General features: G+C 51.7%; 1 protein-coding gene across 4 annotated transcripts in view; it reads right to left on the bottom strand.

The window, feature by feature from the left end:
* The window catches only part of CLNK (cytokine dependent hematopoietic cell linker), a 124,092-nt gene that overhangs the window by 50,947 nt on the left and 47,057 nt on the right, over window positions 1-26,088 (bottom strand). For all 4 annotated transcript variants that reach the window (XM_053672461.1, XM_053672462.1, XM_053672463.1 and 1 more), the window contains exons 3-5: window positions 19,125-19,199; window positions 11,910-11,938; window positions 2,941-2,978 (exon numbers count right to left, since the gene is read on the bottom strand). In XM_053672461.1, coding sequence (XP_053528436.1) covers window positions 2,941-2,978; window positions 11,910-11,938; window positions 19,125-19,199 — 142 coding nt within the window. The remainder of the gene's footprint in view (window positions 1-2,940; window positions 2,979-11,909; window positions 11,939-19,124; window positions 19,200-26,088) is intronic.

Raw genomic sequence — 26,088 nt, 5'->3', positions numbered from 1 at the left:
CACTAAGTTTAGGGTGTGATCCTTTCCGTGCATATAATTAAAATTTTAAACTTATGCTGTAATTCATCTAGCGATAGAGATGTCTTTATCAAGGGCCCCTTCAAATTTACTTTTGAATGGGATGGACACACACCCACTAGAGTGAATAGCATCACTTGCAGTCACGGCGTGACTTCGACAGCCAGGGGTGTCTTACATGAGACCACACACGTCACGTTTTCAGCAAAATGCCGATGGCAGCACCTGGTGACCTTTAGCACCTGGTGACCTTTAGCTGCAAATATCATAGCTGAGACCACCACGGGCAGGGTCTACTGTTAAAGACAGTGGCAGGAAAGGGGAGGCCTCCGGTCCTGCATTTCTCTCCTGCTCTTAAAGTTCCCTTCACTCTGGTTAAGCACTTTGTCCATGCCAGGGGCTTCGGGTACCTTATGTCATTTGCGTAAGCAGGAAAATCTCGAAGGGGATTTTGTTATAGTGGAAGGACCTGAGATCAGACAGGCTTGAGTTTAAATTCTGCCTCTTCTGCACTTTTCTAGTTCTCTAAGGAACTTGGGTGCCTTGGTTCCTATCCCCAAGCCCACAAGGGGTGTCATTCCATCGATGCGGTTCCCTGCTAGTTACGCGAAGGGTCTGATTTCCAGGTACCCAACAGCATGGTGTGTGTTGGGGGGGGGTTATTCACCAGGCCCCCATCTGGAAGGCCTTTGGGGTTCCACTTTGGGTTGAAAGCAACTCCACCCATGCAATGCAGGGGCGCGGAATGCAGTTCAGTTCTCCACGGGACACCTTAACAGTGTCCCGTGGAGAACTGAAAGAGGCGGTGGCCCCTGCAGACTGCAAGCCCCTTGGCTTTCAAGGAGCTCATCTTGATGGCCACCCGGGTGCTCCCCAAGCAGGCAAAGCAAGCCTTGAGTCTTCCATGAACCGAGGAGTCAGGCAAGCCTTGGGGGGCACGTTTATTAACATCGAGGTGTATGAGACCATGAACCCACACGGTGTCCCAGGAGCAGAAGGGGAGAAGTCAAGTCACCCCTTGGTAAAGCGGAGAAGGGCTCTTTGCACGGTCACCTTGATGCTGTGTCCCTTGCACTGGGCCCTGCAGCGTGAAACTCCTCCCCCTCCCCCTCTTCCTCCTCTTCCTCCTCCTCCTCCTCCTCCTCCTCCGCTGTCTGGTCTCGGAGGGAGGCGGGGCCCAGACAGGGAGTGCTGGGTGGGCACCAGGTGAGACTGGCGCCGCCCCTCTGACATCTAAACTGGGGACCCGTTTCATGACCTCCCGGACTCGGACACTGAGTCTGCAGATTGGGGATGGCCAAACCCACCATGCTTGGTTGTATTCGGGGATTAACTGAGCAAAATGCACGTGAAGGTTCTGCCCAGGCCTCTGCCCGCGATGCGTTAGATCTCTTCCCTCCAATCGACAACCTCCAATCGACAATCCACGTGCCTGGTGTGAGGAGAGCAGGGACCAGGGGCAACGCTAAGCTGGCTGGGGGTTCACAGTTGGCCCCTGTGAAAGGGGGAGAGGAGCAGCTGTTCTGCTCGCACAGTGCACGCAGAAGTGAGTTCTGAGCTGGAGCACAGGTGCGCCGTGCCTTTGGGGCTCTGACGGATGGACGTCAGTGGCAAGGATGCCATTGATACACTGTTACGGTCAATGCCAAGACACCCCCTAGTGCGGATGCTTTGGGAAAGCCTCGGACCTGCTGGAAGAACTGGGAAAGCGAGAGCAGAGGCTCTTCCATGCAACTGCCCAGCCAGGTTTCACGGGGCAGGGCATGGGGGTGCCCGGAGGGACAGCGGCCACCAGCCTCCCCACCCCCGCCCCTGCCTGCCCTCACCAAGGGAAGCCAGGCCGGACCCTGCAGTCGGCCCACAGGACGGGATAGAAATAGTTGAGTGTATTACTTTCCAGGAAGGGAAAGAGACAGAGTTTTGTTTCAATTATAATCAGTTACATCTATTTATTTATTAACCTATTTATTACCTTCTGCTTACCTCAGAGGTTCTTAACAAAAATCCAGTATTCTTTACCCATAAAACTCAAAATTAATAAAATAGTTGGTGATTGACTGACTGTGTGTGTCTTGAAGTGAAGTCCCACAGCTTTAATTAGATTTTAAAAGAAGACTTTCAAACAGGAAAGATCCAATTATTTTACAGGCAAATTCTGTCTATCCATCCGCCCATCCAATCTATTCTATCCATCTGTCATCTACAGATATGCTCGTTAAAACTATTTAAATAATATACACACACAGTTTAAATAGTTAAAACTATTTAAATAACATACACACAGTTTAATAAAATTATAAATATTGGATAATTGAATTCTGTTATACATTTTCTCATTAAAAGTCATTAAAATTCTGCCGATATTGTCAATGGCTTCATAATGTGAGTGTAACGTATTCAACTGTTTTTATGTTATTGAATATTTAGTATGATTCCAGTGTGCCGCCGTTTAAGATATAGTATTTATGAAATATAAATGAGTGTGTTTAAATATTAATCCAAATTTTAGGCTGGTTCCTTAGTTTAAATTTCCAACCGTTGTATTATGGGGCCGAAGGAAATGGACATTTTTCTGTTGCTTAGCTAATATCGTGAGACTGCTTTCCAGAAAGCCCGTCCCCCTGCGGCACGTCACGGTGCGTGCCTGCTCATCACGCACGTCCCGGCACCCTGTGTGGGTGCTGCCACCTCACCCTATCTTCACCTTGGCCGTGGGGAAGAGTTTCTATCTCTCTTTGATAGCTGAGGAATTGACACACCATTTTATATTCAAGATTCGAAATGCAATTTGCCCTGCCAGGAAATCAGTCATTTCAAATTTTTTTTTTTTTGTTTTTAATCCACCAAACCCCTTGACAAAAAGCCAGTCTTTCTGTACATATCCAAGGCTGAGAAAATAGGTTAGGGGAGTGGCTGACTTACGTAATTGAGGAGAGACTCATCCACAGCCTGGAACTGGCCTGCCAACAAAAAATAGACCAAAATGTTAATGCAAAACATTGCAAAGACTGCGCCCTTGTTTTTCTCCAGAAATCTTGCGCTCATTTCACTTAATTTTTCTGGACTGTAACTGCTGAAAATGAAGCGCATCTTCCTACACTTCTCACTCTCTGCTGTTCTCGCAAAACGGGGCCATGGAAGGAAAGCAAGACAATCAAACGCAAACCAAGAAGCCTCAGCCTTTTCACAGCGGGTCAACATTCTCACGGGAAGAGAAGACTCCTCCCCGGCAACCAGGAACCTAGTGCACCGGCAGCATCAGCCAATGAGGAGGCCTGTCTCCTCGCCCCCCTCCCCTGATGGCACTCGGGTTGGTTGCACGGGCAACTACCTGCCCGCACATCTGTCTCCCTGAACACACTGAGGGGGGTCCCTTCTAGTCACCCATCTACCCCCAGATCCAGGCACCAGCCTCCATATTGACCAGAGGAGTCCTTTATTCTTTTATTTTTATTTAAAAAACCCTCATCTGCCTGAGATGTTTGGTTGCCTTCTTGTACACGCCCCGGCCGGAGACCAGCCCTGCAACCTGGTCACGCGCCCTTGGGAATTGCACCTGTGACCTTGTGGTCCACAGGACTTTGCCCCAAACAACTGAGCCACACCAGCCAGGGCCAGATGAGTTCTCAGTGGGCGTTTGTTGAATGAACATAGTTCAGTTAAAGCTTCTGGACACTCCACTCCGTCTCCTGGACCTGTTCTATGCCGGGCGGCCCAGAGGTGGTCCAGTGCACCGTGTCCTGGTTTGTGCTCTGCCCCAGTTGTCAGACCGGCAGAGGCCTGCTCCCGTGGCCTGCAGTGTCTGCTTTTTCCTTCTGCGTAGACTAATTTTCTTTAATTGCTCTGCAGTTTCATGCTGTTAGTCTGCATGAGGACCATTATAAGCGGAAAATGTTCTTATCACTTTCTCTTCATTAGCACACGTGAGAGGTTTCCCGCAGGTTTCAGGACCAGAAGCTGCGTGCTTCCCCTTCTCCGCAACTGGTTTGCTCTGATCTGATGGAAAACACCAGTCCCGTGAGACATTATGCTCCCGCTCCTCCTGTGGCTGCTGAGTCTCAGCGCACAGGTCAGGCCTGCGGCCAGGGCGCGTCAGAGAAACACGACACAGGTGTTTTTCTCCATCTTGGTCTGGCTTCATCATTCTTTAAAACCTCTTTCCTTTTACCCTGAATTCTCTCACCATGCTGAAACACGAAGTCCCTAGTTGTGGGTGTGCCCAAGTCTTCTGTAGGGTGTGGAGTGTAAGTGAACAAGAGTCGGACTCGGTGGAAACCCAGCTCTGGAATATGCCGGACCTGTGCCTGGGGAGTGCTCAGCAGCCGCACTACTGTCGGGCAATGCAGAGCCAGGAGAAGCAGAACCCTGCCGGGCACCAGTCCCGGCGCCCCCTGGTGGTGGGACTAGCAGCTGTCACCACCCTGGGTGACTAAAGGATGCCTGCCTGTCCCAGCACAATTACACCGGCCCTGAGACCCGGGAAGAAGAAGCCCTCTGGTTCCTCAGGCCCTTCAGAGCAGCGATCCGTACCAGTGCATGAGCCGGGCTGGAGCAGTAAGACCCCCTGTTTGTTCCACACCAGCTGGACGAAAAGGAGGAAACAGTCCCGGGTTTATGGGGACCTGCCCCGGCCCTGGTGAGCTGGGACAGCGGCTCCCCCGAGGAATTCAGGGTGTAACAGAATATCAGCTCAGGGGACTGTCCTCATGCAGTGTGGTCATTGGATGGACACCCCATGGGGTCTCCTCTCCCAGCCAAAGCCAGCACCGCGCTGCCCAAGACTCTCATGGGCCGCCCCCTGCCCATCTGGGTCTTTGGGTCATCCCACCTGGACCCCCTGGGACTTCCCCTGACCACTGCCATCTTCTGTGACATGATGGAAGGACTCTGTCAGTCTGGGAGGCAGGCGTCGCCTTCTGCCTCTTTCTCCTGCAGGTGTCTGGGACGTGGCATTGCAAAAGGCCTGCTTTAATCCTGCCAGTCTGTTCCCATCACTCATGGCCCGTGAATACAGTCCAGATTCCCTGCAGTGGCCCTGAGCCCAGCCCGGCCCAATCTGTCCCCTCCCCAGTCCCCTGTCTTTCCAGTCCCTTCCTCACAGAGCTGGAGGCAGCCAGCCTCTCCCAGTCCCTCGGGGACACTGAGCTCCTTCCATCCTGGAGACTTGGTCTGTGCTGTTCCTCAGCCTGGAATGTGTGCCCCTCAGCCCTGCCCTTGCTGTCAGAGTGTATTTCACGTGTGGTCTCCCCCAGGAGACTATCCCTGGCTACCGATCTCAGGTGAAAATCAAAGAGGAGCATCTCTGGGGCCCAGTCCTCACCACCTCAAGTTCCTGCCATGGTGGTGAGGGTGCTGTGTGCTCACCAGCCCCGAGTGGGCACCCACATCCCAGCGGCTTGCACTGGCTGTGGTGGGCGCTGGGGCTGCTGGGATGGGGCATATGTGGCAGAGTCCACTCCAGGCCGGCCCGCTGGACGCTCTCCTTTTCTCAGGGGCTGGCCGGAGAGAGAGGGGACCTCAGGAATAACAGAAGGCACTGGGCAACAGCAGGCTGTTTGGAAAAAGACCTCTTCTGGTCCGCATTGGATCGTGATGTGGGCGAGAACCAGCCTTTATTTTATTAGAACTACTAACGTTCGTAGTTCACCCATGACAGATGTGAGCCTTTTCTGATTAATAGAGTCGTTTAGTTTCTCCATAGCATGTGGGAGCAAAGCAGGCCAGTAAGTGCCTCTCTGCAGACTGGGTGCTGGCTCCCCCCGCAGTGGTGAGGTTCCAGGCTCCTGTGCATCAGAAGTGCACAGTCAATGAACTGTGGCTGCGAATCCCAGCGAGGGGTGCCGCAGAAGCACCTGGGACGGGGAGCACCTGACCTCCTCCCTTGCTGAGTGAACTGGAGAGGGACCCTCCTCTTGCCGGACCCCTTGTCCCCTCAACTGGGCGCCCCCAATGCTTCCAAGTCTTTGAGTCCTCTGGAACTGAAGGACAGGTGGGCTTCTTGGAGAGAGAGCTGTTGTTGGAAAGGTTTTCCGAAGCTGCCCTTCACACGGCTGTCCTGCAGGAATTCTGCTCAGGGGACGGTGGCAGGTCATCCGTCAGCACCGGCCCCGGGGAGCTCAGAGAGCGCCGCCTTCACGCTGCTTGAGGCCGAGTCTTTTCCGAGAGATAGCGGTCCCTCGAGTGGGCTTTCTTAGAGGGAAGTGAAGGTGATGTGTGTCCTGTAGAAGCTCAGGGGCTCTCTTGACAGGCAGAGAGAAATTAGCCCAGACTTTGGCCATCACCTTGGACACCTCTTCCCATGCCCACAGAGGCATGCGGCATGACAGTGGCATGCGGCCAGCTCCCATCCAGTTAAGGTCCCCTGGTCATGTTCATCTTGGGTGTGGAAAAGGAAGGCGATAAGAAAAAGCAACCCCAGGATAAACCCGCTGCGGCCTTCCCGAGCTCCATCTGTTTGTTCACACTGTGGTTTGGGAGCTGCGATCCGGGAGCTCCAGCTCCATCGGAAGGTGGGCCGTGGAGGCAGAGACACTGGGGCTATTTCCACTCATAAATACTCCTCGAACTTTAGCCCCCGGAGCCACCAGACAGGTGCCTGGTCTCTGCCCTGTTTGCTGCCCTTACAGGCACAGGGGAGCTGGCCAGGCCCCAAACTCTGTTGCCAGGGGATAGTCACATACGGAGAGGGTTCGAGTCACCTCCAACTCTGGGGCTACCAGCTGGACCCACTCAGGAGTTTGCAGTGAAGAGCGAGAGGCGGGTGAGCCCATCGCCGAGTGCTGGGTGGCAGAGGCAGCTGTGTGTCTCCCCCGCGCATTTCCCCCTTCTTCTCGGTACTAGACCCCCGATGGTCAGCTGGGCACAGGGCGGCCGAGGGAAAGTACTTATGACGCCTCCTCGTCGTCCTGGTAGCGGCACGGGGCCACGGGGCTGTGAGTCCAGGGTTTGGTGGAGGAAAGAGCTGAAAAGTCAACTCAAGTTCCTTAAGGGACACAGCTGTGTGCTGTTGACCCCTTTGTCTTCCCTTTGCCTCACCTGCCGGCCACATCACAGGTGTCACTCCTTTAGGTGGTGGGTCAACATCCCCCGAGTGCACAAGGCAGGTGAGGGAGCGAGTTGGGAGGGGTGGGAGCCCAAGAACCGCTTGCCTCCGGACTTGACCGCTGAGAGGAAAATAGACTTCTGTCGTGTTTAGCACTCAGGGTTTCTCTTTAAAAAGTGTCTGCAGCCTTTCCCGTTCTATCAGCTTCGGAGTTCACCAGTTACCATGGCAGACAGAGCCTTTGACCATACCAGGTCAAAGGCACGAGCCTGTATTTCTTGGACGCTGAGTGAGAAGTTCTAGGTTCCAGTCCTGGCCTTGTCCCTTTCCGGCCCGGGGACCTTGGGCAAGCCTGTAAGCCTGGCTTAACGGAGATGAACTTGGGGGAGTGATGGTATCTGCCCCAAAGAGCTGTTGAGAAGTTAAAAAATGTAACTCCCGGGCTCAGTGTCCCACTAATGAATTGCTGCATTCTGTGTTTTATGTCTTTCCAAGTTCAATGTCATGACGAAGCCTATTTCACTCAATCCAGATCCTTAGTACGCTCTGCTCTCATATCTGTAGCAGGAAACTGTTCATGATGTAGTGCTTGTTTTAAAAACAAAACATGTTCTTTCAACGTTCACCTTTGCTGACAGGCACCTGTCACCTCTTCAAGAGGGTCAGTCAAGCTGGAGTCCCTTCCAGCTGTGAGGCTTAGGGACTCAGGGACTGTCACCATCTGCCTGACCTCATCTGAAAGATGAAAAACAAGAACAAAAACCCGAGGCCGAGTGTTCGGCACACAGCACCAAGTGCCATGTGACAGGTTTGGGTCCCCCTCTACCAGTGGCTTCACGTGTTCCCGGACTCCTCTTGGGCTCAGTTTTACCTACTATGTACGGTGAGTGGAGTAGAATCCCGTCCCTGCCGCTAAATCACACTCATCTGTCAAAGGCCCGGCCCAGCCCAGGGACTTGACTCCATACACGTCAGCTCCTATCCGTGGTTCTCTCTCATCCTCAGGTCCCAGAACTCGCTGATGTCAGGAGAGAACAGCCTTCAACTCCTGGGCTCCAGACACACAGGCCTGGGGCCTTGCTGCCCCCTGGGCCGCCTTCCCCCATTTCTGCCTTTCTGGCACACGAAGGTGTCTGGGGACAGAGGTGTCCACCATGCCAAGCAACAGGCCAGTCCATGCCCTGTGCCCGGCGGGCCTCGAAAATCAGACTGTTGGTCTACGGCTGTAGGGAAAGGCAGGAACAAACTTCTTCATGTTCAGGTTCACTGCCTCTGACTAAAGTGCGGTGAAATCCAGTGAACCTTGGCTGTATGACTTCTCCGTGGGAGGAAGAGAAATGGGAGTGGGGAAGAGAAGGAAGGAGGGGGAGAGAAAGAGATAGAAATGGAGATAGATACAGATTACACATATGTGTATAGTATGTCTGTTGTATGTATTAAAACCTATATGCATAAACGAGGGGGGCAAAAGTAGGCTTACGGTTATTCATATAGAAAACAACACAATAATAAGTAATAATACAAAAATAAACTCTGCGTTTTGGGCACTCGCAATTGTAAACCTACTTTTGCCAACCCCTGTATATATTTTGTCTGTCTGTCTGTCTACCTACTTACCTAGCCCTTTTGGGGTTTTATTTCAGTTTTATTCACTGAGCCCCAGTCTCCTGATCTGAACACTGTGAGTTGTACATTTTAAACACAAATAGTCCGAACTCACGGAAATAGCTACATGGGAAACATTTCTTGGTGAGTTGGGAGAACAGGCTTAATGTTCTCCCTGGGTGGCCCTTGGAAATTCAGTTCCCTTCTCTAGTTCCTGTCTCCTCACCTGTGAAGTCTGGTCTTAGCATCTCAGATTGCTGAGTTCTTGGGACTTTTTACCTTCATTTTTGTTTAAGCAGCTGTACCCAAAGCTAGTTACAGTATCGGTCTCATGAAGAACTACTACCACCAGCTGGAGTGAATGGGTAGATGAATGAATGAGTGGTGAGATCTACAGCAGCTGCTTTTCATTCTGTTTTTTTTGGGGGGGATCTCCAGGAATTCAAATGAAATACCCTGAGACCATTGTCCAGAGGCTGGACTGCAGCTTCTTGGCGGGGACGATCTTGATCATTCCTTTTGGCTTCAAACCGTGATTTGTAAAAGACTACCTTTGAGCTACCTGAGCTGGGACTGTCTTGTTAAATTACAGATTCCTGGTCTCAGGACAAGCCTGGCATGGCTTGGGTGTGAGAACATGTGTTTTTAACTGTGTAATTCTGATACACACTGAATTTTGAAGACAATTCTTAATGCTCGGGTTTACCAATCTCAGATGATTTGAAATCTTTGCCTGTGCCTACCAGAATTGGGTAAACACCTTTTCCTAGCACTTCAACAGCCAATTTTTTTTCTGTTGGTTTTTGTCCACCAATTTCTGCTACATCTTGGAGAGAACCGGCCTCTGCTAAATTGATTGCAGGTGTTGCAATATCCAGAAAGGGCCAGTAGGGGGCATTAGCTCCTCACATATTTCATACCCAACGGTCTGCTTTTAGTTCTAAAATCCTTGCTAATTTTTGTTTTAAAAGTGGAAAGGAAAAAAGAAAACCATCCAGACAACCTTTAGGACTGCTTTCTTTAGAAAACTAAAAAGCAAAACAGAACAAGAGTTTCTGGACAAAATAAAATTTGTCCTCTGTTTAATTGAATCAATATTATCAGGGTTTTTATTGTGTATGGTGACTTCCTACTTTCTCATTAGACCTATTTTCTCCAATTTTAGTCTTTATTCAGTGGAAGAAGTAAAACTCCTGATTTTATTTTACGGAAACGCATGGAATCATTCCATATATATATATATATATCAGCCTCACAGAGATATCGGTGTTGACGAGATTGTCATATTTGAATTACCAGCTGTCTTCCCTAGGTCAGGAGTATTCTTTATTTCTGGATAGATAGTTTTTAGTGTATGAGAATATACGTTTGCCCTGGCTGGTGTGGCTCAGTGGATTGAGTGCCAGCCTGCAAACCAAAGGGTCGCCAGTTCAATTCCCACTCAGGGCACATGCCTGGGTTGTGAGCCAGGTCCCCAGTAGGGGGCATGCCAGAGGCAACCAGTCATTGATGTTTCCCTCTCTTTCTCCTCCCTTCCCCTCTCTCTAAAAAATAAATAAATAAACAAACAAATAAATAAATAAAATCTTTAAAAAAATATATGCTAGTTTTTAGTATATAAATTATATTCTGTATAAAATTGATACAGATAAGCAAAAAGGAAAAAAGGAAGGTCACCCTAATTCTGCACACTGAGGCAGCCATTGTAAACACACACACACACATGAGATACTGTCTGTGTACACGTGGTCGCGCCACGTGTGCTGTTTTCCTGTCCGCTCACTCACAGAATCACACGCTGTAACAGAGCCCTGGCAGCAAGTCCATTCGGCACCATCATTTTTAAGGGCTGTATAGTGTTCTCTCCTATGGATGCCCCACCATATTTTCAGCTATTCCCATGGCAACAAAACAAAACAAAACAAAACAACAAAACAAAACAAAACAACACAGACAATTCAAAGCACCTCGGAATGTTATAAATATCCCCGTGACTGCAGAATCCTATGTCCCCTGGCAGGTGTGTCTTCAGTTACGAGTGTTCTGCGGGGCTGGGGTGGGGGGTGTGGGGGTCTGTGAGCCTGCGGAGGGGGGGTGGTGCGCCTCACTGTTGAGTATTTCGGCAGGGCTTGGACTCAAGTGGGTATGGGCAGGCCCTGGCAGCCGTATCTCAACGGGCATTCTTGGGGTTTTGATTTGTTTCATTTTCCTTGGCTGTGTCTCTAGAATGTTGCGGATGGAAGGGAACCCACCCATCTGCTTCTCTCCACCGTGAGGCAGGGGAACAGCAAAGCCAGGGGAGAGGGGTGCGGGTCCCGTGGTTTGTAATTCACCAGCCACGGCACCCCAGGAATTGGAGTGGATGGTGGGAGGGGGTGTCTCTGAGACCACCTGGAGGGAACTGCCCTTGAGGGGCCACAACCTCTGTTAGGACCAGACTTGGAAGCTTGATGAAAGCATGTTCTGTAGGTGGGCTTGGAGCTGGTGCTTTTTACGTAGGTGCACACTTGCGATTTTTCTTTGGGTCTCCCGCACTCTCCTCCCGGCTGCCTGGGGCATGCCAGGTGCTGGCGCCGAGCTCCAGTGGGCACCGCCTTTCACCTCCCCTCCTGGAGCGCATCACTCCCCACGATTCCCCCTTGGAGGCCCCCTTCCTCCCGTCCGCTTCTCCTTTTCCTCTCATTCCACTCGCTGTCTCTAACCACGAGCTTTCTAGGGAAGTTCTGTGGAACTCTCCTTGAAATTTCAGTACTCCAAGACGAACGACACACCCTCTTAGTCACACTTGAGGGGCACTGGGGGAGTGCTGGGTACCCGGGACTAGGCTTTGAGAAGAGATGCGGGGAAGCATAAACTGATTTCTGATCCATTCACTCACTCGACGAGTGTTTTGGGGAAAACCCATTACACTGAACTGAGTGGAGCAAACACTCAGGAGTAGCCACTTCTACCCACTCTGCAGAGGAAGAAACACAGGCCCGAGGGGGCTGTGCCCCACCCAAGGCTGCACAGCTCCCTGGAGGACAGACAGGGCTCCCCCAGGCTTGGCTAGGTCCCAGCACCCGAGGAAGCCCCAGGCCAGGCCGCCCTCCAGGAGCCAGCAGAGGGAAAGGCTATCAGGTGCTCCCGTCATTTCGAACAGGCCAATGGCTTTATCAAAGGGAAACAGAGAAAGAAAAGAACGAAAGGAAGAGTCTAACAGACCAGGGTTCCCACCGCTTGGAGACAGAGGCCCGGGACTCACCGTTGGCGCTGCAGGCTCGAGGCCACGACCTAGGGCAGAACAGAGAAGCAAGGTGAGCTCAGTCCATCATGTCCTTCACTCGCCTTCCCAAAAGAGCCAGTGGCCGTCAAAGGCCGTTTCACGGGTCAACCTCTGGAACTATGGCTCAATATTTGTGTTGTTCTAGAACTAACGTGACAGCTCGTGACAGAGAGTATAGAAAACAGACAAGCACGTGTAGAAGAAAATAACAGCACCACAGGTAACATTTGGACACCCCACCTGCTCAGGGGTGCCCGTGTGTCAGGACGCATGCGGACACCCGGATACGCAGCTGCATAAACGTAGCGTGAGAGAATGGGTAGGACCCCCTGTTAAAATATGTTCGCACATCCTTAGCTGTCATTCAAAAATGTATTCACGGCTGTGTGACTTCTGGAGGGGCAGCTGGGTTCTGGCGAGTTTTTCCTGTGGGGAACCGCGCTGTGCCTCCCTGCCCATGTTTTCAGCCTCATTGTCCAATCGCTCCACGGAGACACTCCATCAAGTGCAGCGAAGGGGTCAGGTGACACGGGCCCCCTAACCCCTTGTTCACGTCAATCACCGGGCGCTTTCCGTCCGGGCTGCATTCATTCCTAGTCCCACCCGCAGGCGAGAAGTGGCTGTCTCCCTGTATCTCACCACCCTGAAACCCGTCCTTGGAGACGACTTTGCCCACTTGGCACTCCTCTCTAGCCTCATGTCCTTGATGACTAGCCAGACTGAATTATCCGTATTATTGTCGTTATTATTTTCAAATGGTTTGGGGCCATTTGCATTTCTCCTGCGGTGAGTTACAGGTACACGGCTTTGCCATTGCCCAGGGAGGCCTGCGGTTGGCCAGCACGTCCACCCTCCAACAGTGTCCCCTGGCAGCACCTTCTCCCTGGCTTGGGGCGATGATCTGGAAAGCCCTGGGGTGATGGGAAGCTCTGAAGGATGTCGCTTCTGTGAGCTACCTTGTTTGTGCTGTTAATAACCTGGGCCCTGGCCGTGCAGCCTTCCTCCGAGGCTCTCCAAGTGCGTCACAGGAGCAATTAATTGAGCATCGCAACACACGCCAGATGTAAATATTTATGAGGCTCGGTTGGTGGCGGGGACTTTGGGTACAGAATCGTGAAGCCGGGAGATGCTGGTAACCAGGAGACCTCAGCCTGTGAGTCCAGCTTCCAGCTCACGCTGTTGCCTTCTGCTCGCCATTCTATACTCAAAGTGGCCCTGTGGGGTAGAGTTTACCTTGGGACAGGTAAACTCCTGTCCCAAGTTTACCGACAAGGAACAAGGGACTCAGAGGACCCATCACCTGCCCAGTCCTGCAGAGGGTGAGGGATTTGACACCAGTCTGCCTGCCCAGGAATCCAGGCCACCAGCCCCCCACTCCCCCACCCTACCCAGAAGGTGAGTCAGGCTTTGCAGGAACCTCGCAGCTGCGAGCTCTCAGAACCCTTGTGGTTAGTTCTTGGCACCCTTTCAAGTTGCCTGAGATTCTGCAGAAATCAACAGTAAACCAGCCAGCAAGGAGCTGATTATTTCTCTGGAGCCTGGGAGCGCTCTGACACTTTCAACACACGGCCACTCCTGTGACATCTCGGTCTTTGATGAAGGCCTCGGAAGGCTCCCCGGGTGGCCCCTCATGGCATGTGAAATGCAAATGGTGTGTTTGAGGCTGTACAGTGAGCTTCATGTGAGTGTGGCCACGGACGGACGGGAGGCAGCGGGCCAGGTGTGAGCGGCGTGCGAGCCTGCGCCCCGGTTCTGGAATGCCAGGCACGGCCTTCTCTGTCTCCTAGAGAGAACTTCCGCCTTTAAATCAGGATTGCGTCTCGTTTCCTATCTTGGCCTCCCCTGGCTTTTAGAATCAAAGATCATTATGCCAGAAAGTGCCTTGGAGATAATGTGGCCCAGGTCATTGCTCCCACTTTTAGACTCCTGGGCGGGGGGAAGCGAGGTCTGGACAGTGGCTCCCAGGGGAGAGCACCCGTGGGTGCCAGGCTGGACTCCTGGGCGGCTTCCGCACACTGCGGGGGTGGCCAACACTTGAACAAACGAAGCCACTTCCCTAAAGTGCACGGTGAGCTCTGGCCACGGCTGGATTTGTCTAACCCCAAATCCCTTATTATTCACCAGGCCAGAGCAGCCCCTTAGACTGCGAGCTCTGCATCCGGAAGATTCTGACTCACAGGGCTGCCTGGAAGCGGCCTGTCAGATCCGCTCTGCCACTCGGCAGGGTCCCACAGCGAAGGTGCACATGCCCTGTCCTGGGGGACCCTGCACCCCAGGGCTCTGTGCGCGTCAGTGCACGCCCAGGGAGTTAGCAGAGGAAGCGTCAGCAGAGCAGGGACAGTGGTATGGTTGCAGCTGGGCCCGCAAAGGGGGAGGGAGGGGGATGGCTGAGCCTAGCGGCCCAGGGTCTGGGAAGGACGGTCCGGTCCGGGAGGTGTCCTGGACTCCACGGTCCTGTCTGGCTGGAGAGCCGCCGAGAGCTCTCTGAAAAGCCTCCTGTGTTAACACTCGTGGAGCTTGACAGCCCAGGATGATTAATGAAAGGGGCTGCTTGCAAACTTCATGGAGATTTGATGTGTTTTCTCTGGGCTCAGGCAAGGCCCACGAGTGAGCAAGCTGCCTCCTGCTCGGGAATTACAGCCATGCACCCGGTTTCCAGGCTCCAACTGCATCCATGCTCCGCAGCCTGCACACGGGCCACAGCTGGGAAGTGTTAAGGCTTGGCAGCTGCCCTCTGCTCTCCCCCCTCCCCCCCACAGGTGTGCCTGAGGGAGGCCGCTCCTCCCCTCCATCCCTGGCCGGTCCAGGTGCGTGCGTACCTCGTCTCGGGGGTTCGCCCAATGCAAAATGACCAGGCTGACCTCCAGAGGCTGGTGGTTTTCAATATTTAAGGCTCCTCACAAACAAAGGCTTTTTAATTTCTGAATTATTTAAAATTTTTTACATTTCTTAATAATTTAATATGTTTAATCATTTTTAATTTTTAAAGGTTCCTAAATTAAACTCCCCCTCCCCCATTGCTTCCTAAAAGAACCGACTCCCATGAAGCAGGCTGGGGGGGGGGCCCTTGCGTCCTACTCATCCATGGGGACAAAGTTTGTTATTCCAGTTCCATGGGGAGGGGACTTGGTCCGGTCTCCAGGGTCACACTCCTGGCATGGAGACTAATTCCTTGTCACCCCCTTGCTTGTGGCGTGTGTGGGTCTCCCCAGGCACCCACGCTGGTCCAGGATGCACCAGCAAAGCCCTTGGGAAACTGTTGGGTGACTTCACCCTCCCCCAAATCTCCCAGATGAACCGGCTCAGCTCTACCTCTCGCCTGAAGTCTGGTCCCTGCACTAGAAAGACTGCTATAGAATAAAGGTCTCTCGTGTTTGGAAGGCAGCTGCTGTTTGGGAGAGCTGCCGAACTCAGTGCTCGTGATTTCATTCCCCTCTTCCCTGCGTTTGAGTGTTTGCACTGAGTGATTCTACCCACACCTCCTGGCGACTCTTGTGGGCAGTAGCTTCATGGCAGGTTTACGACACTACAGAACATTAGCCCCAAGTTGGACCAGGAATTGAACCTCTGACTTTGCAGATGGAGGGAAGGGGGCTCCGCACTGAGCACCTGTTGTGTCACAGCTCCTGGTGACAACCACAGGAAAGCTGGTGGGACCCCACGCGATACTTGGTGCAGCCTTGATGAAAGCCCTTGGGACCCTCCATACAGCTGCCAGCTCCAGACCCTCAGGAGACGCTCCACTTCCTGCCCAGGGAGGGGGGCGAGAGGGGGCATGAGTGCTTCTCACGGGCGCCTCAGGGCCACGGGTTCCCAGGGCAGCTGGAGAACAGGGGACAGAGCCAGAGAGGCCAAGAGCAGACAAGCTGCTGTGGACCTCCCTCTGGTCTCCCCGAAGCCCCGGCAGGGGGCCTCCTGGTGCAAAGAATAGAACAGGGCAGCTGCTCCCGGAGCAGGAGGCCCTCGAGGGCCCTGGGGAACTACAGCCACCTGCACCTTGTCCCCCTGGAATTAACTCTGCTACAGGTGTTAGTGGCAGAAGGGAAAAACTGATAGTCAGCGAGGTGATACGTGGGGAAGGATCTGCGTGTGCAAAGTGCAAGTGACGCTGTCAGTAACAGAACAACCGAGGATGGGAAAGGAAACAGACTGGCCCTTGGAATGTGAGGACGTGCCCGGGAACCTTGACTCAGCTACCGGCTAATCGCGAACTTGGGCCAGCCCTTAGCCTGGCCCGCGCTCCCGCAGGGCCTGCGTCTGCCTGTGTCTCCGCTCACAGCACAGCGTCTCGGAACCTGTTACACACTCTTTGTCTGTCCCCTCCCCCCACCGTGGACTGAGCTTCTTCCTCTCCAATGTTCCCCGTCCCTAGTGCTGGGGCCTCTCCCAGGTGGGGAGGCCGTTCTCCCCCACCTCCTTCAGACCTCTCCCACCTGGTCCCCATCTTCTCCCTTCTTCTCTGCATCCCGGTTACTGTGGCTGGTGGGGAGGTGCCGGGCGAGTGCCGGGCCCAGAGGCCTCCGATTCCAGCTCCAGAGCTCGTACTCTCAGTAACGAGGCTCACAGCCAAGCTTCTCCGACTCGAACGGGAAGGCTTATTTAATTAAGCGTGGGTTCCTGGGCCCCAACACGTGAGTTTCTGATTGGAAGGCGGGGCCTGAGAACCTGCATTTTAAGACGTTCCCAGGGGATGCTGGTTCAGGGCCCACACTGTAGGAGCCGGCACTGCGAGGCTCCTGGCCGCGGATGCGGACAGTCTTCTCAGGAGGGCAGCGCACCTGCCCCTCCTCCCAGTGGAGAGTCTGGGCACGGGCACCCTGGGACGCAGAGGACCGAGTGCAAATGGAATTCCCACGGTGTGTCCTGACAGCAAAGGGGGCCCAGGGAGCTTAGAGCCCCTGGAGTGGCACCGAATCCAAGTTTTAGATTCCGAATTCCCATCCCACTGCGGCCAGTTTGCTGCTCTGGGATTGTCACCTGTCTCAGACTCTCTTTCCTCATCTGTAAAATGGGGACAGTAACACCTTCTCCGGAGCACCATCCTGAGGAGTACATGTTGATGCTCTTCTCACGGTGTCTGGTGCTCGTTAGGTGTTCAGCTGCTGATTCGAGTTTGAACTCCACCGGAAAACGTCCATCAGCCTGTGTCTGTTTCTGTCTACGGGGTGGGGGGGAGCGGGGTGCTGGGGTGTGGGCAGATGAATTCCATGGGACGTTCGAGGACACGTTCATCTCCATGCTGTGCACGGGTCATGGGTAAGGGATGCAGGTGTGACCCTGTAATTTCCTTGGATAATTCAGGGCCGTAGCGTTTGGGTGGGGCCCTAGCACTCAGCTCAGCATTTTGCATTGTCTCTTTGAGTTTGGCACTGGGTGGGAGTGGACGGCCCTCTGTGCCTGTGGGGAGAGCCGGGGCCTGCATCCTGGGGAGGGAAGACAGCAGCCAGGGCAGCAAAATGGAGCTCCAGGGTGGCCTCAGGTATCAGTGGTAAGATCTGAATGCCTCCGGTTACCACGCCCCGACCTAGTCCTCAGCCTGGGGAGATTGTTTACCCTCTCCGGCCACATCCTTCCCTCCGAAGAGGGGAAATGAGTCCGGCAATTGTTAGGACCCCGTGAGATACCACATGTGAGCACTTGCAGCAATGCCCGGAGCATGGTGAGTGCTCAGTGCCTGCTAGTTGTTTTTGTTATTTGTCGAGAACCTACTGCGCTCCAGGCCCATGACAGAGGTCCCTGCCCGGGTCCTCAAGTGCGAGAACGCTTCAGGTACAGGGAGTCGGTGGTGGGCAGGACAGCCTGCGATTCATTCTGCGCGTTCCTGAAATTCACGAGGTGCGCAGTGGAGACGGGCTTGTCTGGGAGGGTGGCCCCGCTCATGAGCGGTCAGCAGAGACTTCGATCCAGTCTGGATGGACTCAGTGCTCTGCCTGTCCATAGTACCCTCTGCCCTGACCTTCCTCATCATCAAATGCTGATAATTCTAATTTGTATGGATAAGGAGAACGTTGGTTTAATAGTTATGGAGTAGGATAGTAGACCTGAATCTATAGTTTTCAGACACTTAGGTTTGATTTCTGTGTCTCAAATACTAATTTATATTCACAAAATACTTTCATTATACAAATGCAGTGGTAGAGAGACTTGTATGTATATGGGGATTTTTTAAAAACTTGAGTTTATAAGTGGTTTGGCAGGTTGCAGAAACATCGTCTGTTGCTCTTTTTAATATATCTTGAGCGTGCTATGACACATCCGGAAATAATTTGCTTCAGGAAAAAAAGCCTGCTCTCTCTTTCTCCCCCAAATGCAAGTGTAAATATTACTTTGATGTATGTAATTGCCGCAACCATCTCCATTTGAAGGAAGGCTTCTAACCCTTCCATCTCCCTTCTTTCGCTATTGTCAAGAAATAAGAAAAATGGATTTAAAATGCATTATTTAAATGGATTTAATGTAAACATTGACGAACAGCCACAAATTTTCCTTTGCTTAAATGTGGTCTTGGAAATATTTCAAGTGTTCTGTTTCAGAGGCATTCATTTACTCTGCTTAGGAAAAATATTTCTTCACGTAGATTTTAGGGTCCCAAGAACGCTCCTTCTGCCTGGCCCATAGTGGGAATTGAACGGATGCTTGGCGATCAACTTGGGTTGAAGTAGATTGGGATTCAAGGTCTGGTACGGCACTCAGAGACCCTCAGGCACAGAGATTGCTCCTGCAGGTCCTGATGGGGGGGGTTCTGTCTGGTACAGGGAGATCCCCACCCCCTGTAGGCATCGGGGTGTTGCCCAGGATCAGATTGCTGGTCAGTGACACAGCTGGACCTGATCGGGATTGGCCTCTTGTTAGGGATTTTACCACGTCCACCCCAATTCCGAGCTCCCAGACATGGCCGTGAGCTCCTGCTGCCAGGGCTCGGTCTTGCACCTCTGCACTCTTGGTGACCTCTGTAAGCTTGATGTCATAGTTGCTCAGTCAGCTTCTTGCTCAGTGGACAAAGGAAAGAAACCACACAGGCAGGTGACTCCCCGCAGTCTCCTTGCCCACCAGAACTGGGCGTGGACTTGCGGCCTGATCGGCAATGCTATTCTATCACACTGACCATGTGCACGCGTGTGTGAGATGGTCAGCTTATTTCCCATAGAACCAAATATTTCACTTCTCTATTAATTGTCAAGAAAATGTTCTCACCTAGTTTTTGGCACAGTGGCGGTGCTCGGGAATTTCAGGTCTCCGGACCCTTCTTTCCTCTCCCTTCCGTTGTCCCTGGGGTGAAAGGAAGGAGAGTGTGGTCAGGAAAGAGCGAGGGCCAGGGCAAAACAATTGAGTAAGTGCCTTCGTTCATAGAAACAACTGCCCAGTCACACGCATTTCCCAAATTTGTCTTTGTGCAGTTCCGTTAGGGTTAAAAAAAATCCGTGTTTTAAATAACTCAATTGCTTTGGACTATTATTATTATTTTTTAAACATAAGAGCTTTATATTACAAGGGGCAGCAGTGGGGGAGAGAGGTGCCCCAGTCAGGATGAGCATGTGGCTGGCTCCCTGATGTCGGCAGCGTCGCTGTGGGACCTGCCTAGACTCTACACGTCTCCATGACGTTGCTCTGTGAGGTGAAGGGCGTCACCCCCTCAGCACACGGACAGACAGGGACAGCACCCACAGGCCAACAAATGTTCTAGATGTTTTTCTACCTCAGCTGAGTTCTACCCCAAACTAGCAAATGTCACCAGGGGAGGAAGGCAGACTATTGATTTAACAACAGCATATTGGATGCAGGTAATATTGATTGAACTCCTGTGTAGTTTAGGCACTTAGCTGTGGCATTTTCTATGAAGAGATGAAATTATTGTAAATGGAGTTGATTTGTTAAAATTCATTAAGGCCTATGTTATCACAGACTATGTGTGTTATACCTTATTGAAGGAGCCACGCAGAATATACCTTCTTTTCTTTTGCAGGTGCTTCATGAGCATCGTCGCTGCTTTACTGACATACTCTTGTCCCCAGTGCCTTCCACCTGGTGAGCGCCTGTGACTCATTGCTCCCAGGTGTTCTCACCTTGGGACAAACTTCTTCTGGGACCCTGGACTTTCTCTACTTACTCCCCTGGGGTTCTTTCAGGCACCTTTCTCTTCTCAGACACCCGCTGTCATCTTGTCCTTCCCTGTCACTGGTGCTAAGCCCCGTTATGTCGCCTCCTCAGAGAAACCTCTTAGATGGGAGACTGGCTTCTTATAGCACTCGTCTGAGTTGAAATCAAACTTTCATTATAACTTGCATTTGTAATCATGTCCGATGAGCCTACTGGTCTACCTCTCGATGAGGAGAGCTTTGCAGAACTCGGCCCCCCGGGGACCTCGGTCAGTGCCTGGACCACAGTGAGCTCAGGTGGACATGCGCGATGGTACACCTGAAGAAAGGGCTCCGGGAGCTGCCTAACCATGGCCACACCTCTCTTTCCATCCAGGATTTTGTGTGTAGCCTGTTGGCTGCAATGTGATGAATAGAAAATTGAGTAACTTGTGTGTGTATCTCTCTCTCTCTCTCTCCCTCTCATTCAATCACCTATCTATGAGAGAGAGGAAGGGAGGAAGAGAGGGAGAGAAACATTGATGTGAGAAACACTGGTCTATGGCCATACCACCCTGAACGTGACTGATCTTGTCTGATCTTGGAAGCTAAGCAGGGTCGGGCCTGGTTAGTACTTGGATGGGAGATAGAGAAACATCAGTGGGAGAGAGAAACATCAATAAGTTGCCTCTTACACATGCCCCAGTCAGGGACCAAACCTGCAACCCAGGCGAGTGCCCTGACTGGGGATTGAACTGGTGACCTTCTGCTTTGTGGGACGATGTCCAACCAACTGAGCCACACTGGCCATGCTGTTTGAATATATTTTGTCATTGTAAATGATTGCACTATTTCATTATTTCTCACTTTACTTTTTCATTATTTTCTGATTTCAAAATTACTTAATTGTGTTACTTCATGTATTTCATTATTTAACTGTTGTTATACCCAGGGAGAATATGATTTATAAATCTGTATCTGCATTCTGATTCTAAGTTCTAGATGTGAATGTCTGTCTGCTGGGCCGTTCCAGCTGGTTGTCCTCCAGCGGACCAAGGCCCTTCCTCCAGTGGGCGGCTCCATCGCCCAGTTAGTTTCCTAACTAGCACCCTGGGCGTCTTCCCCTGCATCATCGCCAGGTCCTAACAGTCTGTTCCTAAATGTCTCTTGTTCTGTCTCCGCCCTTCACTCCCATGAACAACACACAGTCTGAGTTCTCTTCTCATTTGTTTCCAGCCTGGCCTCGGTCCAGGCTCCTGGCCTCTTGACCTCCACCCCATCCACCAAACTGCAGCACGAACCCCTTTCTCATGAGCAGAACACTATCAGTCACCTCCCGCTGGAAAATCCTCAGCCACTTCTGGAGCTTCAACCTCATTATCTAACCCAGTACTTCCTAAGCCTCGGAGTCACGCCATCGGCCTGAACGCCAGAGTGGCTGCCGGAATGGCTGAGTGCTCCAGCACACTTCTGCGTAACACCCAGCTGAAGAGCCAGCCCTGTCTTCCTGTGCGCTTTGATCTCTTCAACCCAGTCGTTGATGTCCCCTCCTCCAATCCAAGCACAGGATGTTGGTCCCTCTCGAGAACTTGGAAAACATTGACACTGTCCCCTGCTGCGTGTCCTGTATGATCACCAGGTTGACTGGAGAGCCAGGTTTCTCACTTCTGTAGAAAAGACACCATCTTCCTTTCTTGGCCTCTTGAGGAGGAACCCCACCCGAAGGCCAGGGTCCTCAACAATAGGTGTGGTCGGTCTGAGAAGTGTGGTGGCCCCAGCTGAGTGTTCAAGAGTCTCCTGGGACACTGGTTTGAGTCCAGCCTAGCCAACATGATACCGTATTTATTTGCAGGGTCCTCCAAGGCCATGACCTCTACTCTGCCACCTGTCACTTTTGTTTCAGCCTCACTGTGAACTTTAACTTGGGCGTCCATAAGATTTCCTTTTCCTTTATACAATCCAGGAGACTTAAACTTCATGGATTTTTTTCTTCCTTATAAATCCACAGGACTTTTCCTCCCTGACATGATTTATCAATTCTTCTATGATTATCGCTTCTCTTAGTTTCTGTTGTCACGCCCTCAGAAGGACAAGAAGACACGGCTGTGTTAGCATCTTCAGAGTCGTCACATGAACTGTTGTTTCTTCCTCAAACATGGTGCCGCACTGTATTAGCCGCCCTTTGCTGTGTGTCAGTGTCATCACAAACATAAACCACATACACTTTTTATCCCACAGATTGTGTGGGTCAGGAATCTAGGGAAGGCTTTCCCGGGTCCTCTGTTTCAGGGTTTCTGTTAAGGCTGCCGTCAAGGTGTCAGCCAAGGTTGGGGTCTCATCTGAATCTTGCCCGGAGAAGGGCTGAGTCTAAGAACACGGGACTGTTGGTAGGATTCAGATTCTCAGGGCCGGTTGGACTGAGAGCCTCAGTTCTTTGGTGTCAGTGGGTGGGAGGCTGTGCCCAGTTCCTTGTCACATGGGCCTCCCTCACATGGCCGCTTGCTTCACTGAAATGTGCACAGCAAGAAGACAAGAGGAAAGTTACAATCTCATGAAATGCAGCCATGGAAGTGATGTCCCATCAATTTGGACACACCCGATTGTCTGGAAGCTGTCTCAGGCTTGCTCACAATGAGGGGAGGAGAGTACACAGGGAGGGACATGAGCACCACGACATGAGACAATTGGGGACCACACACATCAGCACACACTCAGTGTGGAAGTATGAGTAGAGATGACCCTTTTATAATACCCAGGAGGCTGTGTGTGTGTGTGCAAATTTACAAACCAAATCAGCTAGAATCTTTTTTGCAGCCTATTGTTTAAAAGCCTTCTATGACTCCTGAAAATGTCAGGCCAATTTTCAAAAGTTTTCCAGCTAATTCTAGAAGACTCCAGCCAATACCAGAATAAACTGGTTCTCCAACTCTGGCCTGTGAGAGGCCATTGTAATAATTTCCTACAGCAGAATGCCATACCTCCAGCCCCCTTAAAATAGTCACCACATGAATGGTCACATACGACTTTCTCCGAGTGATTGACACCGCTTTGTTCATTTCCTTTGGTCCCTTCGCTGTGTGGGTGGCTGCGTGCCTGTCCACTGCCCTCTCCCTGGGCACCCGAGCGCAGCTCAGTTTCTCGGGGGTTGGATGCATTGCCGCCTGGGTGCTGGGCACGTTGTACATGTTTGCACTGCTGAACCCGCGAAAAACTGAAGGGTGCGCACAGCCTTCTTGCCTCCGGATTTTTTTAAAAGCTCGGATTTGAATATATTTACCTATGGCCTTTTCTCTCAAGCTCACACGGCCCCGCCATTCGCTCCTTGCCATCTCACAGTTTTTACTGGCCCCTGAAGGTTTGAGCTGGTGATTCTCCCCAGAGAAGCTCGAAAGGAATATCTACTCAATAATGAGTTGACCACAATGCGATGTGTTGATTACTATTCCCCACCCAGCCACATCTTTGGGCTGGTTAATTTTATGTGTCAACTAGGCGAGGCTATGGTGCCTGGGTGTTTTGGGTGACAGCTTGTTTCCTGAGCCCCCAGCCCCATCCTGGACCCCTTTTCTTCTACATTCTCGTCAGCTCCTCCTGAAAGGCTATCTCTGGGCGTGGCAGCAGAGCCCTCTGGTTCGAGTCCTTTGTTGAACTGACTTGACATTGGGAAGCAGACTCTGGTGCCATCCTCAGATCAAATAGCTATTGAGTAGTTCTTGTACTGGGTATTGTATTAGGACTGGGGACACAGGTGGATGAGACACAAAAGGTCCCACCCTCACGGAGCTGGCAGCCATGTGAGAGGGAACCAAGCTAGTGAGCAAGGAGCTCACCCCTCTCTCACAGCTTTGTTCACTGCCGATGTGACTGGCTACCTGTCCACCTGGCCTGATTTTCCCTTGGGCTCAGCTCTGACAGCTGCCTGTTGTGTTGACACCTGGCCAGGAGATAGCCCCTCACTGACCCTCCCTCAGGCCATTTGGCTCCCTCCTCTGGATTCAGGAAGAGGCTCTAGCTTCTCTACTGAAATGGGACAGCTTCAGTTTTCAGGGCTTTCCCCTGCATCATCATTCTTGGTGGGCATCTGTCCCACCCAAACTCTGAGCTCCTGTCATTCCCCTCTCATGGAAGAACAGCCCAGGAAATGTCTGTGCACAGGAAGATCTGTGGATGGGGTCAAGAATCTCTTGAGAGAATTGCTAATTCTTGTTCATGAAGGCAGAAAATGGATCTGGAATGTGCTAGAATAGACCAGCTCTGCCTACGGGTTGCCGAAGCAGAGTGGGGGGTGGTGTCTGAATTTAGCTCCTTCCTTTGCCAAAGTTGTAGCTTCAGAGGTTCTCAGAGTTTGGGGCTCGATGGCAAGAGAGACGTCATCTGCTTGAACCTGTTACTTCTATAGAGGAGGCAACTCGGGCCCAGAGAAGTACGACAAGCTGCTTGTGCTAAGCAGATGATTACAGAGGAGATTCTGGCACAGCTCCTGGCTCTGCGTGGGGCCCAAGGTCCCTGTCACTTAGCCTTGCCTCCCCGGTGCCTGCCTTCTAATTGGGTCTTCCTATGTGCCTTCTAAATAAATTCTCCTCCTTCCCCTTCATCTTCTTGAGGAGAAAAAGAAAGACAAAGATAATCTAATTTAGCAAACCAGAAAGTAATCCCGAATCCTTTCTGTCTGGATTTCAAGAAGCCCCATAAGACTTCTTTCCTCTTTCCTTTGTTAATTTCTTTTTATTATCCATTTCAGGCAGACGATGTTATAATTCGATACCTATATACACCCCAAAGTGATCACCCCCCCCCAAAGTCTAGTTACTCTCCCCCTTTTTTTCCTGTTTAAATTTTGATTCTGCAAAAGAAAATGAATTAAAAAAAACCAAAACAAAACAAGAAAAAGAAGCCTGCACCTCGCCTTTTCCAATGCCTTTCCCTGACGTGACCATCAGGGGATATGGCTCCTAAGAGACCATCGGTGCGCGTAAAGAGCAAATGCAATGACAACAGTGAATTACCCTCGTTATAGGTCCGGAGTTGTGTTCACGGTGGAATTTAATTTATAGATGGTCATGCCTGAAAGATTCTGGAAGACTGATAGAAGACGACATGAGAAAGCAATGTGTGCATTTTTAAGAAAACTCTCGAGATGAAAACTCGACGTGTGCCTGGTTAGCACACACGCAATGGAAACGCAAGAGTCAAAGGGACGGAGTGGGTCTGCTTTGTGGTCCGCGGTGGCCCGGGAGGGGACTCATGCTTATATGCAGGAGGGGCTTCCAGAGGATGAGCCCCCAAGGCCATATCCTGTCCTCCATCTCTTAGTCCAACACCTCTGCCACCAGAGGGTCCAGAGACAGGGAGGGAGGAAACTGAGGGGCAGGAACTGAGGGGAGGGGGGCAGGTCTGCAACGTGCCAGCTGCTGGCTCGGCCAAGCTGTCATTTCTCTGGGAACGTCGAGCACCGTCTGCAGGAGTCTCTTCACTTAGGTCCCATCATGTCTCACTGTCTGCAGTCCGTCTACCACGTAGCAGCCATGGTCTGTGCTCTAAAATCTGCCTCTTCACAGCCCCCACTCAGTGACAGCTGTCACGAGCAATTGGCCTGTCCCTGGAAGGACCCGGCCCCTCAGATCTCTGTCTGTAAGCAGAGAAGGCAGCATAATAATACCACCCCCTGCCATGTCCCCAAATTTCCACGATGAAGAGGTCCATAGGTTAACACCAAACACAGCCTTTCTTGTTTCCAAGCATCTTGTTTTTCCTTCTCAGCAACTGAGTACTGAGAGAGCTCAAGTACCCTGCCTACGTCCCTCATTGAAAAATACGACAGTTAGTGCGTTTCTGCATTTCCGGCTCTCGTTCCGGGCCACAGGAACAAGAGGATGGTGGGTGGCGGGAGGGGGCTCAACACAGACGTGATGAGATAGAGCTGAGGTTTAACACCAGATCTGTCCAACATCACGGTCTGAGGAAGAAGCGTGAGTTTGAAATGAGCCCCTAAGACTCAGGGGTAATGCACAAATCAAACCATGCTGCTATTTGCTTGTCAACACTCTTCTCAATTGTTCCTGCTGATACATTATACTTAACAG

The sequence above is a fragment of the Artibeus jamaicensis genome, unplaced genomic scaffold (genome assembly GCF_021234435.1).
Source record: "Artibeus jamaicensis isolate MK-2021 breed Jamaican fruit bat unplaced genomic scaffold, CSHL_Jam_final contig_76, whole genome shotgun sequence".
Taxonomy (NCBI): Eukaryota; Metazoa; Chordata; class Mammalia; order Chiroptera; family Phyllostomidae; genus Artibeus; species Artibeus jamaicensis.
The sequence above is the reverse complement of the archived record's forward strand: the minus strand, read 5'-3'. Positions and strand labels throughout refer to the sequence as shown.